Genomic DNA, 25487 nt, shown 5'->3' with positions numbered 1-25487 from the left:
TTGAGTCATGCATTGATTTATTCTTGGAAACCTATGAGCTGTGGAAGCGAGTGCCTTACAGAGCCACAAGTCCCAAGCTCCTCAACAGAGCACCACATTAGAACTTGGGAAACTTCAATCACAGGCCTAGCAGGAAGAAATGTCCCAGGTTCATGGAGAAAAAGCAGCATGCTGTCTCAGCTCCACTCTCCTCATGTGTTTTGTACTCCGAGGACTCCCTTCCACCTTCACTCATTCCTTTTCCTACTGCATAAAAGAAAGGCCACACAGCTGATAGTTCCCAGCCTGTTAGTACACAGAATAGTTCAAAGAATTATTACACAGGTCAGCTTTCTCCAGTTTGGCCCCTTTACAGATGTTATCTCAGTTACTAGGATAGGCTTTGTGATAAACACATTTTATATTTTAGCTGCTCTCCATTCATTTTAGTAGGCTATGAAAAAACATTATATAAAAATTATACACAATTGTGTTTGCTTTGCTTTGTGCAGTCAAAAATACCCATCTAACTTTGCTGTATTTTATAAACTGAAAAACATTATAATTCAACCAATTTCAGTGCATGGTAGCTGTCCTAGTACTGCCAACCCAGATACACAGGTATTTTAACATTTAAAGAAAAAAATCCAAGCTTCACAATTCTAAAGTTACCCAATAATTACTGGAAAAGCCTTAACACTGGTTTCAGCAAGGAAAAATACTATATAGGTGTAAAGTACTTTCAATTAGTAACACAGATCAATTGAAAAAAAATTATTTCCTATTTTGTTAGGAATACTTTTTTTTACTTTTTTGATGATGGACACCAAGGAGATTTTACACTGAATTTACTGAGAACTTAAATAAAATGTTACAATACAGAATATATGTTGTGTGTCTATTTAATTCCTAGAAGAATTTGTTTGTTTTAAACAGCATTTCCATTTAAAGAGGAAGCAGTAAGGAACGGATGAACGCCAAGTTGTGCTTCTCATCACTGAAGTTCTTCATTTGTTTAAAACAGCTGGATCATCGACTCTCTTGATTTCCCAACTCCAACCCATTTAACTAGGGAGGAAAACACATCTGTTAGAACAATTACTGAGAGTAAATACTATAATCAATGAACTGGAATAATTTTCACCTTTCATCATGCTTCACTACAGACTGACCAATTTTAGAAAGGAAGTTTCACTGTCAAAAATCCCTCTACTCCAGGTGCACTACTGGACTAAAAGTGCAGTATACTGAAGTTTGAAAGCATGAAGTAATTATACCATAAACACAAAGCATTGCAGATGGAAGGCCTAATAGAAGGTCGGGTATGTTTACTGCAGGTTTAAGTGCCACTGTTTTGAGTGACAGGATGTTTAGCTACTTCCCTGCAGAGAGGAAGCCACAGCTGTGCCAGACTGAAGTCTGCATGATGTGGAACAGGAGACAGTGATGCCTACATACTGTAATATTTTTAAATGTAAGGCTCTAACTATAAACATTATCCAGCGTGAGCAGCCACCCCAAATTCCACACTGTAGCTGTTCCACTGCAGTTTTATTGCCCATGGTTGCTGTATAATTGACTGTGAGTAGGTCTCCTTTAGCTATCAAACCTAGCAAGGCATCCTGACTTTACACAGCAAACCAGAGGAATAAAGGTAAGGGGAGCTGTATTTACACATCCCTTGTGTGTCCTTAACCACACACAGGCCCTTTTCTGAGTTTCAGTCTCTGCTATCAGATGGTTCCTGATCCGTGACGGATACAGGAATTGCCACAGTTGTAACCAGCCTGTACTCCACCGATGTGACCTTTGAGGTGCTTTATGGAAAACAAAAGCACACATGCCAGCTTTCTAAGCTTGTTACTGTGGAAATTTCCTTGCAAACTCCATAATTCATGCCACACCTAACTCTTGGCACATCTACAGCTTTGGCAATTTGATTTGAAGAAAACTGGGTGGCTTGACCTTTGCAGATTGATGATGTTAAGATTCTCATTTTTCCAAAGTGCAAGAACTGGGCTAAGCAATTTTGTACCTGTTATGCAACACAATTCCTTATATGAGTAAGAATGGAAAAAAACCAAAACAAAGACATCTAAGTTCAAACAGGGATAAAGTGCAGGATGCAGAGAGAAAGGGAGAGAAAGGGAGAACATCAGCCTAACTACACATTGAAGCACGGTGCACAGACCCCAAAGTTTTCACTGACAGAAGGTGGCCATTGGCCAAGAACAACACATGTTTATCTTTCCTCTGGTTAAATCCTTGTCAGCAGCAGCTTGGAGCTCTCTGCAGCACTGCAGACCTGCCAGCTGAACACCACCTTTTGCTTCTTCTTGGCAAGCTGTCACTTACCCCATCAGCCCAACCACTGGTACTTTCATTCCCTCCTTCCCAAATAAAGTGACTTCCAATCAACAAATCGAGCACTTTCACAGAGCTGTGTCTGTGTGCTGTGGCATCCTCATATGGACATCTACAGAGAGGTTTACCTGGCACACCAACATGGTTTTCCACACAGCGGATGTAATTCTGGGCCTTGGGTGGGAGGTCCTCCCATTTTCGTGCTCCAGTTGTGTCAGTCTTCCACCCAGGCATTGTTTCATACTCTACTTCCACCTTCTGTAGTATCTCCTGGTTAGCTGTGCAAGAACAATTTTTGTCACAGTTGATTTTAGCTGCTCTGCCTTAAAAGAACAGACCTATAGCTCTTGACCAATGAAGTCTTTTGACAACAATTAAAATCTGATCTATGAGGAAATAGTATTTTTACTGGTTTATTCAATCATTCAGTCCTTTATTCTTAATTGAGATTGAATTCTGATACTTAGGAAGATAAATCTGATTCAAGAGGATCCAGGAATGCAGTTTCCTCTTCCAAAAACTGTAGAACATACTTCATGCTGTCAACATGGAGTCAACAACAACACTACAGTTTTATTTTTGAGGAAATAAGATTTTTTGAGGTTTACAGTACTTCTACTTTTTGCTTCAGACTTCCACAGAATAAAACAGTAGACAAGGCAATACTGTCTCAGAGAGTTTCATCTTTACAGAACAAGGTTAAATCAGTCTTCTGAAAAGCTCTGATGTCTACAAGCTTTTACCCCACTGGAATTCTCATTGTGTCCACAGCCAGGAACCTCCAAGAGTGGTGGGAAAGCTGGCTGCTGCCAGTCCACCCTGTGCCTCTGGAATCTCCCATAGCTCAACAGAACAAACACCTTTTCTTGGCAGAGACTGTTACACATACTTGAAAACATCATTAATGGAAAAAATATGTTTTATTACATCTCAAAAGTGTTAACATGAATCATTATTGAGGGGGCAATATATATTTTTATTAACCACAGTGTTGTTGCTGTTAATAAAGCTTAATTAAGCTATCCAGAAGTAGCTTTATTATACTTGTTTCCAAATCATTTTTGTATAGCTTTTATTTCAATTTTGCTTCATTAAATGCCATTGCCAATGATACACAGTCACTGACTTGAGTCTTGCTAACTTTCAGATCCCTGATTTTGCCAATAAAAATCGAATGGGCCAACACAGAGAGGCCCTAACACAAGATTTCATTTGTTCTGAACTTCTTGCCATTGTACACAGATGCCAGGTAAATGGAAAATGCCAATGTAATGGTACAGACATCTTTATACAGATACTGCATCTCCATAAATTGCCACAGAATGTCTAGTGAAAAAGAAATCAAGTCTCATTTTAAAAAGCAAAATTGGCTTAACAGGCAGGACAGATAAAAATTAAAATAGAGGTTTAACAACTTACCTGGAAAATATGGAATTCTTTTTCCACCCAATTTGTAGGCAACACCAATTTTAATTTCATCAAGGACATCAAGAATATCCAGTTTTGTTAATGCCAAACTGCACGAAAAAACATCAGTTAGTTACACACAATGTAATACTTTTAATACTTTCCATCATTTTTTTTCCCCCTTTCACAAATCCAGCTCAAGCAGCCCAGCCAGCAGAAATATATGTATGTATTAAACTGTGAACATTGTTAACTGGATTCACACCTCTGGGATGAATATGAATACTTGACTGAGATATGACGACACATTTCCAAACGCCTGGCGGCTCACACAGGTGCAGTGCTCAGGCCAGTGCATGAAAATGCACTCTGGCTGTGGAAAGTGGCACCTGCTGGGCCTGGTTTGGATGGGTATGACACCTGACATCACTGACAGTGACTATTTCTGTTACTCCTAGAGATTCACAACAACTGTCTGACAGCTTATTGACTGATTACACTTTTACAGCAGAACAAGCATAGTCTGGTTACTAAAACCACCTGTGCAATTCATTAGGATGGATCCCATCCTGACTTTCAGTGCCTGGGCTGTGCTGTCTGTTTAATGAACCTTACTAATTTTGTGAATGAACACACTGAGAGACAAAAATGGAACCTCAAGAAGACATTGTAGTATCCACTGATCTGAATAAAAATGCATTTTAAAACTAGTCAAATCCTGCAGAACAGTATTCTAGATGTTTCCTGGCAAAAATCTGAGCAGCTAAAAATTTAGAAAGGTATGTGCATAATAGTCCAGGCTACATGTGCTCGATAAGTACATGATGAATGAAAGGATTAAGTGAAGAGACTTTTTGAGAAAGAAGCACCATAGAGCCAGTTCTTCAACTTTTTAAATCTCCCCATGTGTTTTAGCTATCACAGTTATCAGAGAGGATATAGTTTTGTTGATAGGAGTGCAGTAATTGTACAGAGCTGAAATGGAAGGAAACCTAATGCTTTCTGAAAGTTTTCCACATAAACTAGAGCTGCATAAGTTAAAGCAAAATATAAATCTAATTTAAAAAAAACGCAAAGCTAAAAACACTTTTTGATAAAATAATGAGCAAGACCATTGTTCCTTTGTAACATTAGTAGCATAACCAATATTAAGTTATGTTTCAGTCTATAATATATTAAAATGCTCAGGCTCATGTGTTTGCATGTATGGACAAATTTGCCAGAATGCATCAACCAAGGACGCCACTCAGTCTCAAAGAAAATAAAAATTAGCTCATTAAAAGCAGAATTTATAACACAATATTTGACCACAGCTTTGTAAATAAATGAACCTGTTGAAACTGGAATGAAAGTTGTGAAAGTTGCTGTACCCTTGTTTCACTCCATTAATTTCACTTATCAAGGCAGTGGCTCCAAATGATGCAGAATTGGTTCTACAAGTAGGATCCATTAGATTCAACCAAACCTCAAACCCAACAAGTTTTAGACCATGGCACAAGTCAGTGTGAAAGCACTGGATCAAAAGCACTAGAGTAAACTCTTAGAAAACCAATATACCGATCCAATCTACATTGACCATCTGATGAAAATAAAGTGAAAACACATACCAAAAAAATCACAGCTATCATGTCATAAAATGAAAAAAAAAAGTCAAAGGAATTAGATTATTATTAGCATTAAGACAATTCTCATTTGCCCACTGTGCATTATTGTATTGCTTAAAATGTGACACTTTACTGGACTTATATTAATGTTACCTACATATTTATTCTGCGAAGCACAAAATTATCACTTCCAAATGTAGCGCAAAATCTTTGATGCTTACGCAGTGAATCCGTTGATCATATGAGCATATTTCAAAATGACAAGATCTAACCAGCCACAGCGTCTCTTTCTGCCTGTAGTTACCCCCCATTCGTGGCCACGCGACTGTAAAAGATCTCCAATTTCCTGTAATAAGACAGAGAGAATGCTGATGGTGTTTCACTGAAAACATGGCTAGAAAACAAAAACAAATACAGACAAATAGCAAGAAAAATAGAGCTGTTCCAATTTGAAAGCTGTTTTTCAGGAAAAATAAATTACTAGGAGAGGACTAAGGCAGATAACAAATCCCCTCAAGCACAGGATTTTTGTATTGCAATCACTAGCATTTCAAGTCACATATTTAATATTACTTTTGTGTTCCAAGGAGAGACTTTTCTTCCTTCTTCATCCAATAGGAAGATTTCCTTGACAATTCAATCCTTTATAAAATTTTGTTTGCATTTACTTTCTTCATCTGGTCTTTTGACATCTTTTGGTTTTGAGGACAAGACTGTAAATGTTTGCAACAAGACTAATGCTTGTACAATGTGTAGGTCAAAACACCTAGAGATCATTCCTTCTACCAGAGAGAGACTGCCAGCTGCTCCATTCAGACTGGCAGTGTCAATACTGTGGTAAAAATAAAGAAGAAACTTTATGTTCACGATTCATAAACCCAAAGGATACCAGCAACTCATCTGAGCCATTAGAGAAAGGATTTTAGTGACTAAATCCTTAAATTAGATTTGGAACACTGCCCTAGAGATTGCTGTGTGTACAGCTCATAATCAATATCCTGAGCTTTCTAGTTTCTTGATAATGAAAGTACAACAGATAGTTTAAAATAACCAAAATCTCTTCCCTTCTTTTTATCGACCCATTTGTGCATGACTGGCTGACACACACACCACATTTATTCTATAAATCACACAGAACACAGGCTGTTAAGCACAGAAGTTGCTCTTGTAATTTAAGCCCTTCTGGGATGCACTGACAGTTCCAGTCCACAACAAACTCTCGCCACTGAAATACACCTAATGATGTTACATAAGATGATGACATCTGTTTTCACATTGATCATTACAACAGAAGTGTGGTCACTGCCGTGTAACATCATCACACTCGTGCTTCTCTCATAACAAATACCTTAGGTTCACAATGCAATTCTCCTCTCTTCACGGGTGTGATTGCTCAGCATTATTATTCCCGTGCTTATTTATCAGTGGAATAACCCTTACCCCATTCCACTGAGTGCAACTTGCTGCCAGCTGCGTTTACCAGGTTTTGTAAGACGGCACGTACATTGATCTGCTCGGTGGGGAAGGCGCCGATGCCCACGCGGGTGGTGTACGCCTTCACCACGCCGTACACATCGCCCACGTGCTGCGGAGGAACGCCCAGCCCGGTGCACACACCGCCCACCGTGCAGTTCGACGAGGTCACAAAGGGATACGTGCCTGTCGGGAAAACACAGCAGCACAGCCCTCTGTCAGCAACGGGAGGAAACAAAGACTGTTTTTTCTTTATCAGTTCAAAGAACGTTTTCGCTTCTATGTTTGGATTAAAAGCTAAACTGGAACTTCAGCCAAAAAGGGAAGTAAATTGTTTTTATTACGTGTCATTCATCCTTTACAACTTTCACCGAGGATTGCACACAAGGGAGAAATTCAAAAGCACCTCAATACTATCTCCATGAGGCACAGGATCTCTTATGTGATGCTTCTGCTGTGTAAAGCTTTTTTCAATGCTCTGTGTATCACAGAAATGATTTCCATTACATTCATGAAGAGCCTGGAGTAAAGGTCACAGGCTGGCATTCCCAACGCTCTGCACAAGTGGCTCTGAGTATCTGCCACAAATTGTCTAAGTCTTAAGAGGTTACTCATGATCTCTACACTGTGACTCTGGACTGAAGAATCTCTTCAGTCCTTAATTTTTTCTTCATTGATTTAATTAGACTTTTGGTAAGAAAGCAGAGCAGAAACCAACTGTAGTAGCAAGACTTAAGAGGTTGCTGCACCAGTTTAATCCTCCTCCTATGGCAGAGGGATTACCTAAGCAGCACTGCAATGAGTACCTGGATTGTTTGGAAATGTGCACACACATTTAAAAGCAATCAAGAGAAGAATATCTGCAGTGAAATTTCAGCTGTACTAGAATAAACTTCAATAAAAATCAATATTTAAACCCTAAACACTTATCCTGTTAATGATACAATCTCTGTCTTAATGAGCTTTACTTCTGGGAGATCTGTTCCTATTAAGGAAAGACTATTTTGTTTCTCTATTTTCCTGCTGTTTTCGAAGTCAATATAAACACAAGTCAAAATAAAACTGATCTCTTAGGAGTTAAGCTGAGTTTAGAATATAACTTACCAAAGTCAATATCAAGTAGTGCTGCATTGGCTCCTTCAACAAGGATCTTCTTTGGGGAGCCATGAAGAGCTTCATACATAAAATACACACCATCTCTAACCATGGGTCTTATTTTTTCAGCATATCCCTGCAATTGAGTACAAATGTCAGCTTCCACAGACAATAGCTGGAAGCAGGGAACACTGTGTTCACTTTTGAAAGACAAAACATACAGATAAGTCTAAGCTTCCAGCCTCGATAACTGTGTTTTTCTGAAAAATACAACCATTAGCTTATACTCCTTTCAATCTATTGAACCACTCATGTAAGAAAACATGACTAATTATGGCATGAGAATATAATAATTTCGGTAGCATTTCTGTTCACAGAAATGTAGTATATCTACTGAATTTTGTTGCTATAGTCATTAGACAGTGTGTCTATAGTCTAGCCACACTGAGAATGGGACTTAGAACGAGTCCAGGCACCAAAAGAAAAATGTATCACTCCTTTTGAGTATTAAAAAATGCCCTCGGGGTGTCAGCTCTGAAAAAGTATAAGAAAAAACTTGAGAAAGATAAGTATTTTCAACATCCTCCTTTTTAAATATTCATGAAAGCTGTTTTACCAGTGGCTCTTCTGGATTTATTGTATTATTTGTAAAAAGACAACTTTCTTGTAACAGCAGGATCTTGAAATATGCTTCCATAAACAATTCTTCAGTAAGCAAGGAATTCCCATTGAAACACTGGACACTAATTGAAGTCATCACCCTGCATTCTCTTGACTGCTTTGATACAACAGTAATTTTAAACAACATTCAAAAAAGTGAAATATTATAGGAGAATTAAATCCTCCCCAGAGCTTACATTAATGCCAACAGTAAGAGACAGTAACATTCTATTACAAAGTATAGCTACTGTTTATTAAAAGCTTTTATAATAATGAACATATGCATTTTTCATCTAAATTAGCTCAGTATGTGGTATTGGTACACTTAATTTTTACCTTTTAAAATGAAAATAAATATTTCAAGGGATAAATCCTTACCTTTAGCTTTTTCAACTGTCCTTCTGTATCAATTTCCAATGTGGGAAACATTGACTTGTACTGTTGTGCCAGGTTTTTAAATCTGTAAAATATTGAAATTGTATCTATGAGGAGCATAGTCACAGAATCACAGAACCTTTGGCAAGAACTCAGTTTATGTTATGCACAGAACGTACTGAAAGCTATAGGGGGAAAATACCCAGGGCTCTGACACCTCAACCAGTGCATTTCCCAATGTTCAAAATTACATTTTAAATAATGAGAACGTCTGTGAAGTACAGGAAATACACACACACACATTCTTTCCAGTTTTCTTCTCCTCCTAGACAATTTATATACAAAATGCAGACACATATTTAAAAACATCTCCTTAAAAGCAATCTGTCAGGCAAAATGTATCACTCTTTAACATAATATTTAGAAATGAAAATAGTTGTACCTCGAAGAAAATTCATCAAAGTCAGAGAGGAGGTCACAAATCCGAAGGCCTGTTCTTGCAGCTTTGGAAGAATATGTTGGTCCAATCCCCTTTTTTGTGGTGCCAATACTAAGTAAAAAGAAAACCCCCCCCATATATATAAATACATGCAAAAATACACTTTATGCCAAGTAATTTTGTCAAAGCTCACCACTACATCATACACTGGGCAGCATGCGTGAGACATAAAAACATATTAAAGTTCCATAATAATAAATATATGGCACTTTTCAGGCTTTGCATAAGCAGTGCTAATATTTGTGGCATTCAGTAAAGCATGAGGCTTTGAGTCTGGCTGACAGTTTGTTCACTAACATAAGTAGGACCAGAACAGAAGCACAGAATTAGTAACATCAACAAGGCTCTTCAGAGACACACAGCATTTCTGTTTTCCAAAATTACACTGATTTTCCAAATTTGTGTAACTATTAATGAAAGGAGGGTGTTGAAAATATTTACTTTTTGCCTTCTTGTGCTTGACGTTGCACTTCCTGGAGCCCATCTACTGCCTGGTGAAAGTCAAACACTGCAGTGGAAAAATCAAATGGATATAGTGAGAGAAAAAAGGAGAAAAATATTCTTTAAATCACAGACATCCATAATTTCAAGACAAAGTGCCTCTGCTGTCCTTGACAGTGCACAGGCCTCCTGAAGTGAAAACAGAGTGAGTATTCCTTAAATGTTGTGAAAACATGCAAAACATCACTCTTCAGTGGATACAGATTCCATTATCATGCTTCAGATTACTCAACATAATAAGAAGCTGTGTTAGATCAAATACAGAGCTGCTCTGTGGAATAATAATAATAAGCAGTCATCTGTGAGGGTTTTTCCCCCTTCAGTCTTCACTTACCTATATGTGCTCTATCAGATATAATCAGTCTTTTCTCCCAATCTTTCAAACCTGTCAAAACATGAAAGGTAGGATTTCAGCTCTGCTGATTGGTCAAGCTTTGACATTGGCTTTTACGTTTTCTGCCTTTTTGGTAGTTTATATGGCTTGTTAAGATAACTGTAGACAAAATGGATAAAGACAATATCAAATATCAGCAATGTTTCTGTTGAGAAACTTTTCTCATTTTTAACTAATCAGCTTTCTAATTTTGGGATGGACAAAGATACTTCTTAAATGCCAGAATGCTGTGGCTTACACACAATTCTTTAAATAAATATTCTTGTTTAACTTACTACACAGTACATCACTTAAACTCCATTTGTGCTGCAGAAAATAGAGAATTTCTACAAAGAAACATAAAATAATCTCTAAGAAGTAGAGGATCTTGGAAGGTCATGGGGTCTAAAGCCTTGCTCAAAGCAGAACCAAGTGAGTTTGTATTTGGGTACAGAAATTTTGGGTTAAATCATCCCTATTTAAGGTCAAGGGAAGCATAGCATATATTTTAGGATTTATTTTCCATGTGGCATCAAATGCCATAAAACTCCATGAAACCCATAAAAAGACTGCTTTTGAAAATACATCTAAAGACTACCACACATTTCAATATTTTAAATACTGTTTCTTAATTTAAAATCCAGAATATTGTACTGAATACTTATGGTCAGAAACATCAGCTTAGAAAAACCTTCAATCTGGCTGCCAATATAAAGGTAGGTTAAAAATTACTTGATACAAACCTTTCTTTTCATTCTTTTCAGCTTCTTCAAACAGGCCTGGTAAATGTATAACCACTCCATTACCTTTGGGAACATAAATGATTTATTTTAAAGCAAGAAATAAAAGACTTATTTTTAGGATGTAAGGTCTGTAAACACTCGCTGTCTAAAATTTGATTTAAAAGGAAAACTAGATTTCACAAGAAATGATCTTGAGAACTTTTTAGATAAATCCTGATTTGGGGTAAGCAGCTACCGGGCTGCTAAACTCAGGAAAACCAGAGCTGGCTTGTCTCAGGCGTGAACGCCAGGCTGCTGCACAGCCAGCTGAGCTAAGCGGATTCTTGTCTTTGTTCATGGTGGACTTTGCCCTGCAACTCCAGCCTCAATTGTTCACAGGCAAAAGCTCAAAGAAGCCCCTGGCCTTACCACGCTGACAAGCCTGTGTGTAAATATTTAAACCTTCTTCAATATTTAGGTCTTTGTTTTAAACTCAGCTCAAACTAGTGCTGTGGTACATTAGCAATGCCTCCTCCCTGCTTTTGAGCTACAAAATAGAACCCACAAGTGATAAAGAGCAGCACTGGCGAGACACGGAGGATTAGTGATGCAGTGGGCTGGAAACAGCTGCTGCCTCCTTCTTGGGAATGTCACAAATATATGCAAGAGCCTGTCTCAGCCTAAATTTAGCATAACTCAAGTTATAGTCATTACTAATTGACAAGGGAGTAAATAGGAAAGCAAGACAACATACCATATTTAGCTGAGAGAAAAAAGCATGTTTAGTAGATTCCAGTTATCCATTTGGAAATTATTAAATGGAACAAAACTGAAACTCCATGACTCACTAGAACTTACACTCATTTCTTGAAGTGTCTGTACATAATTTCTCACATAAAGAATTAAAATTTTGGACAAGAGGCTTAAATTTGCCTACCATTTAAATATGAGTTTAATGTCCAGTGCATACTGCAAATCTTTTTATGACGCCATCTGCATCACATATCTTTATAGCAAAATACATCATCACCCTAAACAGCCAGTGATGTGAACAAGAAGGGGACTGGATGATGACCTCCTACATAGAGAGCCCTGCACTTTGGGGCCTATTTCTGGGAAGTCAGTAAAGAGGTGTGAGAGATAACTTTTATTATTCATTCAGCTAAGTCCTGGCATTTGTGTGCTCAAAGAATAGCATATATATTTCTGAAAGTATAAAAAGATAGTGCAAGTAGAGGGCAGAGTCCAAACTTTACCATAAAGTGCAAGAAGGAACATAATAAAATGTTCTTGCTTTCAGTTTTCTAACAGTGGAGACTAAACTGACACTGAAAATAGAGTAACTCTTCATGTTAAAGCAGAAGTGAAATAAAAGTCAAACAGCTGAAGCTAAAGCAAATCTGAGTTTTAAAAATAAGTTCCAAAACATCTTACCAATAAAAGAAATTGCCTTTGGATTAATGATGCCACTAGGAAATAGATGAAAATCATATTCCTTCCCATCAACAACCACAGTATGGCCTGCATTATTCCCACCCTGCAAGAGAAAGAAACATATGAAGAATAATGGCCTAAACTCTCAGCAGATGATTTGGCAAAACCATCTTTTTTTATTTATACACATCTTTGGTCACTGCTTTCTCTACCTTACAGTTTCTTAACATGTTGCAGCATTGTAAAAAGGGCTCAGACAGGACAGTGAGGGAGGTTAAAGGAGTTCAGCAGGATTTTGCAGACTTATGAAGCAGAAGGATATCATGAAGTCAGGGCAGGGCTGGGGCAGAGCAGGAGCTAATACAGGAGTATAAGCTAGACAAGAACTGAAGCTTTCTGGGAAAAGAAACTGGAATTAACTACCACCCTTGGAGTCCTGTCTCTAACATGCCTACACAAACCCATCCTTCTTAGGCATCCTCTGTACATGGACATTTCCTTGAGTTTAAGCCCAGTGTTTTCCTCTGAATTGAAGCTCTTCCCACCTGCCCAACCACAAACAGCTACTGCTTCTCTTGGTGTTTAAGACAGAGGCTCTTTGTCAGGTTGGATGCATGTGCAGACTTTGCAGCTTCACTGAATGACCTTGTCAGACACAATATCCTGAGTTTGAAGAGACACACAATGATCATTGAACTTCTGGCCCTACAGAGGACCACCCCAGAAAATGGTCAAGAGATGATCTTCCCAGTTACCATCACCACCACTTTATGGAGTCTGCTACAATTCATAACTTCCATGACTATCTACCAGAACCAAGAAGAGGAGCTGGTATTTTCCTTACTAAACTGCTTTTCCACAAACAGCTTTAAAAGAGAACGATGTGGCAACACAGAAACCTGGAAAGAGGTAAGCAAATCAAGGTCATGAGTTGATTTGACCAGAAATACTAAGAATTAAAGGTCCAGTTTTCTCTGCAGGCTTAGTGTTAGTCCTGCTGTGTCTTAATGTAAGTTTGTCTTCTACTGATAAGGTCAGGAAACCTGACTACTCATCTGCTGTGGTGCTACAGGCCTTCAGTTTTCCCAAATGATTACAAATCTTGGTTTGATACAAGAACTGAATGATTTAAACTGTCTAAAAAGGGGGCATCTACTGGAAGGGAAATTGAGACTGCCACGGGTAATTTGCAAACAACAATGTTGACTGAATGAGTGGAGTTACATGAAAACTCTGAGAAATAACAGTCATTTATGAAAATGAATACTAGAACACACTTTATTTATATAGTTTTAGTTTATTTACTCATTTGCCTGTTTGCATGTAAAACACAGGAAAATGGCAACTGAAAATCCTTTCAAAATGTGGATAAATGTTGAAACACAATATTAAGAAAATAAAAACTATGGGTTACAAAAAGAGAATGTTTTTCAAGCAGTGTGATGGAAAACCTTATGCCTGCAAATATGACAAAAATAATTTTCATGCTTTGGAACATCGGAGCTCGGCAATTAATTTTAAACAGATAAGCTGCGAAGGGAGAGCTGAGAAGGAGTTAGAACAGAAAAAAATAGTACATAGAAACTTCATTTGACTTAAAAACTGCTGGGTAGCTCATCCTTGGGATGGGAAGGACTCCCAAATGTCTTGCTAATGAAGAGTTATAACTCATCCAGAGAATCCTGGCTATTTTGCTTGCCTCCCAGAAATAATGAACTTAGTTGTAGGAATCTGCATCTAGTTAAAAGTACTCAATTACCTAGAAGGTTAATAAATCAGGCAGGAGAGAATTTTACATGATATTTAAGAGGTCTGACTCTGGTGGATTGCACTTGTTGAAACACTGGTTTATTTTATTATCAGGCTGAGAAAAAAGCTAGTAACTTCTTCTGTGACTCCCAGCTTTCCTCTTCTGCTCACCTATAGCAAGATGATAGCAAGATGGAAACTTTAAAAGAATTAACTCCATCATTTAACACCAATTTAACCTTTACTGTAAGTAAAAATTCCTCTTTTCCTCAGAAAATGGGGAACCAGGATGCTTCAAAAGTATTTCTTGTCACAATGCATAGTTATACTCTGCTTTTCTTAATCAACATGCAAATGAACAGATGAAATCAGGCTTCAGGACTGACAATCGGAGGTAACAGCATTCCTAAATTATAGTCAAAGGTATTTTCTTGTATCTTGGAATTTCAGAAGGTGGAATACACCAGTATGAGAATGCTTATGAAAGACAGTTTATGCTTTTGGAAAGTTTCCTGAACAACGGACACGCAGACAAATACTCTTTCTTTAGCAAATGCTTAAAAAGGGATGTTAATCAAGCAGCTTGTGAAAGCTGGCATACACAAAAAATGCTGAAGCACAGAAATACCATCAGATATTGTACATCCTTTAATGGCCAAAATCTCTGATCTATCTCTGGAAAGATAATTCACACCAAAAATTCAGTGAGCAGACCACCTAAACCAGCATTTCTCCTATTAAAAACTAGTATTGACATCTCTGGAACTGCATTTTGCACTGCTCATGTTTGTCGGGGTTTCCTAAACAAGTGTTTTCCAAGTATATTTTTACAGCTCGACTAATTACACTTTTATAAATATAATTGAAATGATAGAGCATTGCATTACCCACGAGACATGACCACACTTGCAAAACATTACACTGGTCTGATATTTTCTGTTTATTATCTGGTCATCTCAGTGACTTCTCACGTTCAGTTACACAGATTTTCTAACAGCATACTGGCAGCCTAACAGCTGAGATATTAAAGACATCTACTCCTTTTCTAATTTTTGCCCCAGTTCTGAGAGTCAAAGCCATTTCTCCTAACAAAATATAAGTGAACCTAAAATCCTATATGGGGTTAATTTGAAGACTGCCTGGTATACTCCAACTGTGTGAGCTCCCCTCTTTCCCTCAAATGTATTTCATTAAAGTGGTGTGAACACTAACACATGGAATGACTGTGTTCTCGGGACCTTCAGGGTGCTTCCTCTTGGACCAAGAAACTTTTGGAGCCTCTGCTTAGCCCTTGTTTCAATCATGTGAACATCATAAACTTTCATTTAATATCCAGACTCTGCCACACAGCACAGAGCCCTCCTGAAATTTATTTATTTTCAACCATTTGCAGTTTCCTAGCTCCCTAGAGATGGGATCTTCTGCAGATCTTAAAAAAATGTCTCTAACAAAGGGAATTTTAAGGAAACAACTTCTGATGGATTAATCATCAGTGCCATTTTGGCATGATCTGTTATGTGAAATGATGGTATGACCAGAAAGAAGCTGCTGTGTAGTCTGGGCATCCTCATTGAATCATTCTGCTGAAGGAAATGCTGTTCCCAGGAAGGTACCACGAGGGAAGCTGCTCCAGTGGCATCCATATGCATTCCTTATACTCTTCCCCTGTCCCAGGGTGTGTCCCTTCCACAGCTGCAGTGGGGTCTGGGGTTATTTAAATAATTTTAAAGAAATAATTACATTGTACTCAGATAATTTTTTTATAAGATTTTAATCCACATCGTCTGAAATTTTATAATCCAAGTGTAAAATTACATATTGTCCCAGTACTAGAAGAAGCTAAACGAACTAAACTACCCCATGCAACATTGTACAGTCTTTTTTTCAGTACAGCACTTTGCTTAAAAAGCAAATCCATTTCCAAGCTTTTTATGTACTGATCTACTTGCAGTATAGGATTGATGCACTGATGTACATTGATTACTACTCCAGAGTGCTTGAACACCAGAACTCTATCAATAAACTAAACTGAGAAGCTATATTTTACTAGTGTTAACAACTGTACTTGGCATTAACAGCACCAGGGAACTGATCATTATTATGAACAGAGGACAAGCATTGTCTTCATAGCAGAACATACAAAAGCCATGAAGAAACAAACCCACTTCCCAAACTGCTTAAAGGCTGCTGTTTTGGGCCTGTATTGTTCTTAAAATCATCTCTTTATTTTCTGCAGCCAAAACACAGATAATTTCTTTTGAGAGCAGCAGTGAGGCTGTTCAGTACCTGCAGCAGGAACTCGATTCTCCCAATTAGCCTAATGATACATGTTTGAACAGGAAGGAAGTGTGTCCTGATGCTCACAGGTGTTTCTGCCTGCTCTTGCCAGGCAGGTAGTGTGGAGGAGTGTTACCAGATGCTCTCCTGGCTGGCACATACATCATTTGCTTAGTGCTGCTCATAATGCCTGAACACAATTTGATTATGTAGATTGATATGAAAAATCATCAGATCACATATAAAAACCTTAAACTGGAGGACAGTTTCAAACTAACTAGAGTGAACAAGAAACAGGTTTATTTCTGATGGGTCCCACAGTGATAAGTTCTCACCCTCTTACAGTTAACAATGGGGAAATAACAGAAACTGGTTCCTGAAGATCTGCAGCTAACACCACCACAGCAGTACACAGAGCTCCTTAGCCACTGCGACATGCAGTGAATGTATGAAATGTCACAATCAGATTTTGAATAAACAAATTAGAAACAAAAACGTAGTTCAAGGAGCTATCTGTGCTAGGAAGCACATGGGGCTATCTGAACACAGTTTCAGTACTGGCTGATATGCCTGGGGCAAACCTCTTGTGTATAAATGGGAATATCAAGTAGGAGTAGAAAGATTGTATTACCTCTCCTTTTGGCAGTCATGCAACTGCTACTAGAATACTGTGTCCTTGGTACGGGGACAAGATTACAAGATGATCCCCTCTGGCATTATTATATGAATTTATAATCTATGAATTGAAATACCAGCCACAAACCAGCAGTTTGGGAAGCCTTCATCTGAAAACAAATGCAATTTCTCCTCTCTTCATGATCAGTGTCTAGTAATACTAATTCCTTCCATCAATGGAGCAAAATATTTTCTGAAATTCAACTCTATCTGCAGGCCAAATACCTCTCTCATTATACTAACAAGCAGGCTACAAAATATTTCTGTTTTGTTACCTGAATTGAGTAATTTTCTTCAGCTTATTATAGCATCTTATATGTGAATAAACAAGAAGGAATATTGTTACATAAATTGTTTCTTCTCTTTACAATTTAATTAACAATGGCTATTTCTAATTTACATCAGCAACTGCTTGGAACTAATTTGAATAAATGTAGCTAATAAGTGCTATCAGCATGACTGGCTCTGACATGAACTTTATAATAATATAGATCCATTGACTTTCATGGGATTTCTTGTTATTTACACCATTGTAAATGAGGTTTGAGCATCACTGGTATTAAAAATATCCAGTCAGACACGTGCAATACATTAAGTGTTTTGTACATGGAGACCCTTCAAGAAGAGGTCACTGAATCACCTGTGTGTGAACACTTCTGTCAATGACTAGAAGTGCTGCATATTCCAGCTGGAAGGTTGTGGGTGTAGGTGCCTGTAAGTTTTCCTTACTGGAAGTTTTTTTTGCTATTTTTTTCCAGTTTAACTATTGCCAAGTAACATCCAACTCACTCCAACTCAGGTTTCAAGAGGTGAACCATAATTTTGTTTTTTTATTTTTTAACACAACCCATTGGGAAGAGGTGGGGTGGGAATAATCAGAAGTATCCTTAAGACCACAAGAACTGAGGGAATGGTGATTTTTAAACCTGCGGTGGTGACAAACAACTGGTCTGAGTTGCAATTTTATCTCCAGACCCCAACCACCCTCAGACAAATCTAATTTGTTTGGTTCTTCTTTCCCAAGATATGTAGCAATAATGACTACAAGTACAAACAATTGCACAGAACTGCTCTGACTCCTGCCCCTTTGTTGTCTCAAAGGAGCAAAATCCATAGGATCCCACGGCTCCAACTAAAATAGTTACCTCTTCAAAAACTCCCAAATTCCCATGGGAAGAGACCTTCTAAAACCTCATGAGATAATTAGTATCATTATAAATCCAAACACTCTTGAGAAGAACTGAGCAAGATTTTTAACTCTTTAAAAAAACCCATAAAATTATTTGTAGCACAAATAAAAAACCTGAAGCTTGTATCATATATTGCACCAGTAATGTAGTATTATTTTTTTACTACAAAAAATGACCCTAATGTATACAGCTAACCTTGGTCTTCCTAAGCATCTGAAAAATGCAACTGGAAAAGCCAAGTCTAATTCAAGTCAGGTTTTAAACAACAATCAGTGTAAGCTAACTAGACACTCAAACACTAGTTATTTTCTCTCAAACTGAATTGTTTCATCAAGTCACATCAAAACAACATATCTCAGCAGACCACTGCAACAAAATACATATTTACTCCAGCAACAGATGCAAAGAATATAAATTCAAGGTGTATTGGTAGGAAATGCTACAATGGAAAAAATATTCTAATGCTAGCAGAATACTAAAATAAAGGAAACCAAAATGAAAAAACCAAGATAAGTCTGCTCGTCTTTAATTCTCTCTGCTGAAGTAGTATAGTCATGTCCCTGAGGGAAGTAATATGATCCAAGGATATGAACATAACTTTTCTTATATCTGTAAACAAGTTAACAACGGGAATGAAATAGAACAGATGTAATTTCAGTTTAATTTTCAGCTGTTTTCTTTTGATGCTTGTAGAGGATAATAAATTCATCAGGCTTTATAAAGGGGATTGAAAATTAAGCTTGCTTTCTTATGGAGATTTGGAAACTTTAAACCTGACCTTCTCATACAGTATTTATAATCCTGGTGGTCCTGAAATGATCTCGCTGATGCCCAAAGGAAAGGCTAGTTTAAAATAGCAGTGTCACCATGTTGTTCTAAAGTTTAAAATGATATAGTGTGGCATGTAAGTATGTATAGGCATAATGAAAAATAAAACTGGATGAAGTACCTCAGAAGTGACAGATCACTACAAAAAATATTTTCAAGTTTGGAAGGATGGACTATTTTATTCTAGCTAAAGGAAGAACTCACACTGAAATCCTTTCCTGTGTTAAATAGCAAAATAAAACCTACTTGTGTGTGTTTTTGCAGGGAATCTTGCAAAAAATTACTTAGAAACCTGTATGAGTGTACATACAAATGGGATTATCAACCTTCCCAAACATTTGAGAACTCAAAAACACCAGTCCTGCAGTCACTGCACACGCATGATTTCAAGGTCATCAATCTCTTCACTGAAGATCATCAGGCACTAAATTATTAGGAGATTAAAGTCTTTCCATGCTACTTTATCCTGTAGGGAAAAATTACACTAAATATCACAGTTAAAGCTCATTGAAAGGAGAGCAACACATGACACACAGAGAGAACAACAGTAGCCAACAAGCCCCTGTAACTCCACATAATCATCACATAAAACTGCCCTAATTTAATCCCTGTTACAAACAGTTCCAGTAGCCCATGATCAATAGGGACAAGTCACAACAACGTGTGGCCGCTTCCCCTGCCCTGTCAGCAGCAACAGAGGAACAAAGGGAACCTCCCCATCTCGCACCTAAAGCACCCAGAGAAATTACTCGTCTGGCATTTCTGCCACGCTTGGGTTTTATTATTCAATCACTTGCCTACAGTATTTTCCTTTGCATTCCTCAAAGTACTGTTACTGAAATATACAATATTTACATTGTGTTAATTAAAACACTAACACAAAGAAATAGGGAAACCTACAATAACCTACAGTTAACTTGCATGGAAGCATTGGGGACATCTCTTCACCCTTAAATTGTTCCCTAATACTGCGATGCTTCCTCAAACCCAAAACGTTGCCAGACTTTTCTTACTGGTAAGATCTTCTCAAACTTTTTTGTTAACATCCACTACACAGAGAAAATAAGCGACTGCACACCCTTGGTTATGACCTGGTTGAGCCTCTCAGTCCAAGTAACTCTGAACACCTCAACCCCAAAAGACTTTAAAAGCCAGTTTTTTGGTACCCTTTTCAACCTCCTCAGCTTTTCTTCATTATTAACATCAATTGTAATTTTTGCCCATGTGTCTCGAAAGACCACATGATCTCTGAAAATAAAGCTATTCTTAACTGAAAGCATAGACTTGATAAAAGAAACACTTTAAAAAGTGACTGCATATTTAGTGCAAAACTGAAACTTTAATATGAGAAGCTTAAGAAATCTAGTAACAGCTCTTCTTAATGCAATCACGTTCTTATTATTTGGTGTTGCTTCTTACATGCCATTTCTTAAGGGAATGCAGATAACATCAGGCAGATTGCTTCCAGAAGGCAGAATTGTCATGGGCACGCTGGAACAGCAGTGCCAAATGACAGCTTGAAAAATTTCTTAAAAACTGCCTTGACCAAGTCCCTGCTGCTGAATCGCTACCACTGGTGCTGGTGTGAAGGGAAGAAAGGTATGCATTTGTGATGCAGCTGGTTTACACATCTATTCAGTAACCTTGATTGTGATCTATGGCAGGTAGAGGTGATTATCACAGGGCCTCTACACACTTAATAGCGATAGCTTTCCTGTCTTTGACATCAGGCTTTTGTAAAATCTTACCTCTCCTTTGATTTTTTTATCAAATTGTTTATGGGCCGTTTTTAGGGAAAAGTTATTATAGTGTACCTTAGAGAGGCTCACCTTAAGGAAACAGCTAGAACTGCGTGACAACCAGCTGGCCTCACTTAACTGAGAACTTATGATGTGTGACTTTTTAGGAACAGCTCTAGTCCAAGCAGGCCCTCTGGAAGCACACCACCTTGGCCCCTTGGCACTTGTGACAGGTGACTGTTTGATCATACTCCAAAACTGATCTGAGAAACCAGCTAATTAAAACCCTGGTAGCTAACACCAGCCACCAGTTCTAGCTTTGAAGGCAGACACAAAACAAGGAATGAGGTGATGTGAGAAATGTACATCTGGAATGAAAGCTACCACAGATAAAGTCAATCTGAAATAATGTTTTGAACAACACCAAAGCTCTCTTCCTATGTTATATGTATCCAGATTACTTAATCTGATACTCTGACAAGAGGCCACATAAAAAGTGAACTCCCATCTTTATATCCAATATTCTTAATTAAAAGCTTTAAACAAATACGCAAAAACATGTTTAAAGAAACATCAAAATGAAGTATTTGCCACTGAAATCTTTGATTTTACCCATTCCTAAAAATATACCAGGGATTAAAAGTATTGCATGGCATAATGTGACAGCTCCATGGCCCAGGAGGCCACTATAAGAAAGAAATATTAGCCTCTCATGTTTTTCTTCTGAATGTCTTTGCTTGCTGAAAGAGCAGTGTAGAGAAAAAAATGTTCTTGATGTTCTCCATTAATAACGTGAACTTAAATCTAATCAGTTCTTTAAGAGCCTGGTCTTATTAGTTTATTTAGAAATACCTTTTCTGCTTCTTTATATAGGTTTGTGTGCCTGTGTATCTGGGATTTTAATGAAAGCAGCCCGTGAAAAGTTTTGTACAGCATCATCCATAAGAACATTCTGAGTTTTACCCTTTCTGAAACATCCTCTTTCACAAAGAATGCTACAAGTATAAAGGTGAAATGAAATAAATTACCTCAGGTGAACTAACAATTCATATTTAAATTCTGTCACGTATTTCAGTGTCACTGAATGGTGTGTGCCTAATAAACTCAGACTGTGTATAATCTAAGCACCGGTCAACAAATAAAGTCAGCAATTCATGTTCAATTCTGAACACTCAGGAAAATTACAGAGGCTGGGTTTTAATGCAGAATTTTCTTTTAACATACTTTAAAGCTTCCCCTGTGCCTTGTGATGGACTTCTATTGCTATTCACCTGCTTGCCTTTTTTTCTAGTATCCCAGAAAATAGAATTTCATTTCCTCTGCAGCAACCAATGTCACAGATTATTCTCATGAAACCAGCACACTAAAATACTTGATAAACAGTTAATGAAAGTTATTTCCTTTCATGGAAACACTAGGGAATTACTGTTTTTTAAAATCCCTTCAAACTCAAGTCTGGTCCTGAATAGAAATCCCCCTATAGAGAGAAGGGCAGCCCAAACTTTTTTAAAAGGTTAGTTCAAAGAGTATCCTACTGTGATGAAGAATTACTCTAGTTGGGACATTATTTCAGAAGACCTGAAAATCCATTTTTCAGATATTAATTTTCAAGCTTTCTCTACTTCCATTTCACTGAGGACTAAAACAAGCTGTTCAACGTAATTTCCATCAATGTCTCAGAAAATGGAATGGACGAGACATCAGGTAATAAGTAACGTTGTCAATCACCATATTCTAACAAAAAAGCCTGGTGCAAAACATTTTCTCTAAAATCTCTAATAAGTCATTCAGTGTTTCTTGTTTCAGAAATTGCTTCTAATACACAAGTGCTATGGCACTGAACGTTTTTCTTAGTTTCCAGGAGCAATGTGAAGCAGCAAGTTTCTGGTCCAAACACTGAGCTTTTTCATGGCACTACATGGCAGTAATGAAGCTCCCCTGAAACTGATTACACCTGTAAGTTAATGACCTGCCATTATCACACAGAGAACTCATCAGTACTGTTCACATCCTTAAATATGTGCATATCTTTAACAGGCTTCTACCAGAGGTAAAAATCATACAGCATTATCTACTTGCATGATTGGCTTTGAAAATACGAAATATTAAATTATTAAAACGGTACAATCAAAATTACCAAAAGCACAAAACACCCATTGAAGTACTAAAAAAAACCCAGTTCTCTTTAAAGTTTCTCTTTACATAATACTTGCCACTCAAAAGTAAATTATGGCTCATACTTTGTTCTTCAAATGCTTTATAGTCAGCCCTGAACTCTGATCCTGAAGACATCTCCTCCTAATCAGCATATGAGGAATCCTATTATAGTCTCACACATCGTGTATTGGGGAAAGCTCTTCTGAAAAGAATGAAAAGAGTTCTCTTTGAAGAGAGCACTTTCCTAGCTCTACCTGCCTTCCATCCATCCCGGTCTCATCAGAAGATCTAACTTGCCCAGCAGCACATGAAACCATCCAAGCCATCAGCCTGTTGCTAACACACTGACCCTTCTGGCATGCTCCCACGCAGACTGCTGTATTCTCAGAGATCATTCTGAGGCTGCACCTGGGCGCCCCATGTGCAAAGTAGCTCGCTGGATGGACAGCAGATCTGTCCTGAAAGCAGCTTCAGGGCACCCCTCAAAACTGAGCCTAAAATGAACCAATACGACTCCTTACAGTAGTAACAGTAACCCCATGAGAATTCACTGTTTGACAGCGGCCTTTATGAAATGCTTCTCCACAGCTAAAACTTTTAAATTTTGTTTTCTCACCAAAGAAATCCCAAGACCTGAGTTTAAATGCCTAGTACCACATTACTGGGGGAGGCAAGGGAGAAATAAATATGGAAAAAAAGCTATGGTCCTGCTAATGCATATTCATTAGCTACCTTTTGTAGAGAAACTTCTCCCCAAGGTGATTCAAGATCTTGGGAGTTTAATGTTCCAAATGAAAATACTTCCTCCACCTTCTAAATATTTAACCTGCATAATAACATTTATTTACATAATACACTTAATTAGAAAAATGTCCTTGGATTTATTATCTCAGATTCAAGGATGTTTCTGTAGCTTTTTAGTAGCCATCACGCATTTTAAAGCGGAATAAATGTCATGGTACATACCAGCTAAGCTGGACTGACTACTTTTTAATGTGCTTTAAACTATTTTAAAGGAACAACAGACAGATTATTAGCTATATTGGTCTAATATGTTCATAACTAATGTTTGAAAACAGTTCTTTAGAAGTTATTACTATTACTGATGCCCCATCCCCGGATGTGTTCAAGGCCAGGCTGGATAGGGCTTTTAAACAACCTGGTCTAGCTCAGGATGTCCCAGCCCATGGCAGGGGGATTGGAACTGAATGATCTTTAAGGTTGCTTCCAGCCCTTTTTATGATTCTATTTGGAATCACCTATGTGTCTAATTTGCTTTATATGATGCAATTTAAATACATTGTTTTGAGAATACTTATAATCTATTCAACTCAAAAGTACCTATAAACAAAGCCATGCAAGATGTTTCCTGTTTTCATGCAACTCTAAATCCTTAATTTTACATAACGTGGGCTCCCCACTCATTTTACTCATGTTCAATTTTAAAATTTTTTTCTTTTTAGAAAAAACTTCCAAGCGCTTTGCAGGGAACACAGTCCGCCCATCCAAAACAGCCCCTGCAGTAAAACTTCGGCAGACTCCTGAGTTTTATTACGGCTGGCCTTCAGGCCGGCTCACACCGCTTTTCCCCGGAGCAGCGGCACGCCCGGAGCCAGCCAGCCCCGAACAGGCAGGGGAACATCCCCGCAAGCCCTGACCGCAGCCCGGGCCGCGGGGCTCGGCTTCCCCGGGCAGCCCAGGGCCAGGAAGCGGCTCCTGCCCGGGCCCCCGCCCGCCGGCACCTCGGGATCCAGTGTCGCTTATCGTGAAGGGTCAGCTATTTATATTTATAGCTCAGGGCTTTTTTTCTTTCCGAGTGGCATTTGGAGGCGCAGACGGGGTGGGCCGGGGTGTGTGTGTGCGGCACACGCAGCTGCCCGCCCGGGCACGTTCGCGTCCCGCCGCTGGCTGCGGGAGAGGGACGGGGACTGGGAACGGGGAGCGGGCAGGGAGGAGACCAGCAGGAGCGAGGAGCGGCAGCTGTAGGGAAAGAGCGCTGGAGGGAGGAAAGGCGGAGCAGCGGGGAACAGAGGGGACCCGCACGGGGAGGAGGGCGCCGGGGAAAAGCGGGAGCCGGAGGGAACGCAGGGTGGGGAAGCGCCGAGGGAGTGGCTGATAGAGCCGGCCCGGCACCCACCTGGCACCGACACACAATGTCCGACTCGGTGGCCAGCAGGTCGACCACCTTGCCCTTGCCTTCGTCCCCCCACTGCGCTCCCAGCACCACCGTCACTTTGTTACCGCCCGGCTCGCTGCGCGCCCGCTTCAGCCCGCCGGCGGCGGGGTGGCCGCTGCGGTCGTTGGACGCCCGGGTGCCCGACATGCTGGCTAGGAGGGTGGCTGTGCCCGTGGCCGCCGCTGCCTCGCTCCCCGCCGCCGCCGAGCC

General features: G+C 38.8%; 1 protein-coding gene across 1 annotated transcript; it reads right to left on the bottom strand.

Annotated features, from left to right (window-relative positions):
- Positions 1-25487, bottom strand: ADSS1 (adenylosuccinate synthase 1). The gene is made up of 13 exons (XM_014871861.2): positions 25239-25487; positions 12487-12589; positions 11074-11136; positions 10292-10342; positions 9898-9964; positions 9400-9507; positions 8961-9042; positions 7932-8058; positions 6859-7013; positions 5576-5700; positions 3763-3860; positions 2472-2621; positions 1-1047 (listed from the first exon to the last, which is right to left on the bottom strand). The coding sequence occupies exons 1-13, from the start codon at positions 25422-25424 to the stop codon at positions 995-997; spliced, it is 1368 nt and encodes a 455-aa protein (XP_014727347.1). The 5' UTR covers positions 25425-25487; the 3' UTR covers positions 1-994.

This window comes from Sturnus vulgaris, chromosome 6, assembly GCF_052056855.1.
Source record: "Sturnus vulgaris isolate bStuVul1 chromosome 6, bStuVul1.hap1, whole genome shotgun sequence".
Classification (NCBI taxonomy): Eukaryota; Metazoa; Chordata; class Aves; order Passeriformes; family Sturnidae; genus Sturnus; species Sturnus vulgaris.
Note: the sequence above shows the minus strand (reverse complement) of the source record. Positions and strands in the feature narration are given on the sequence as shown.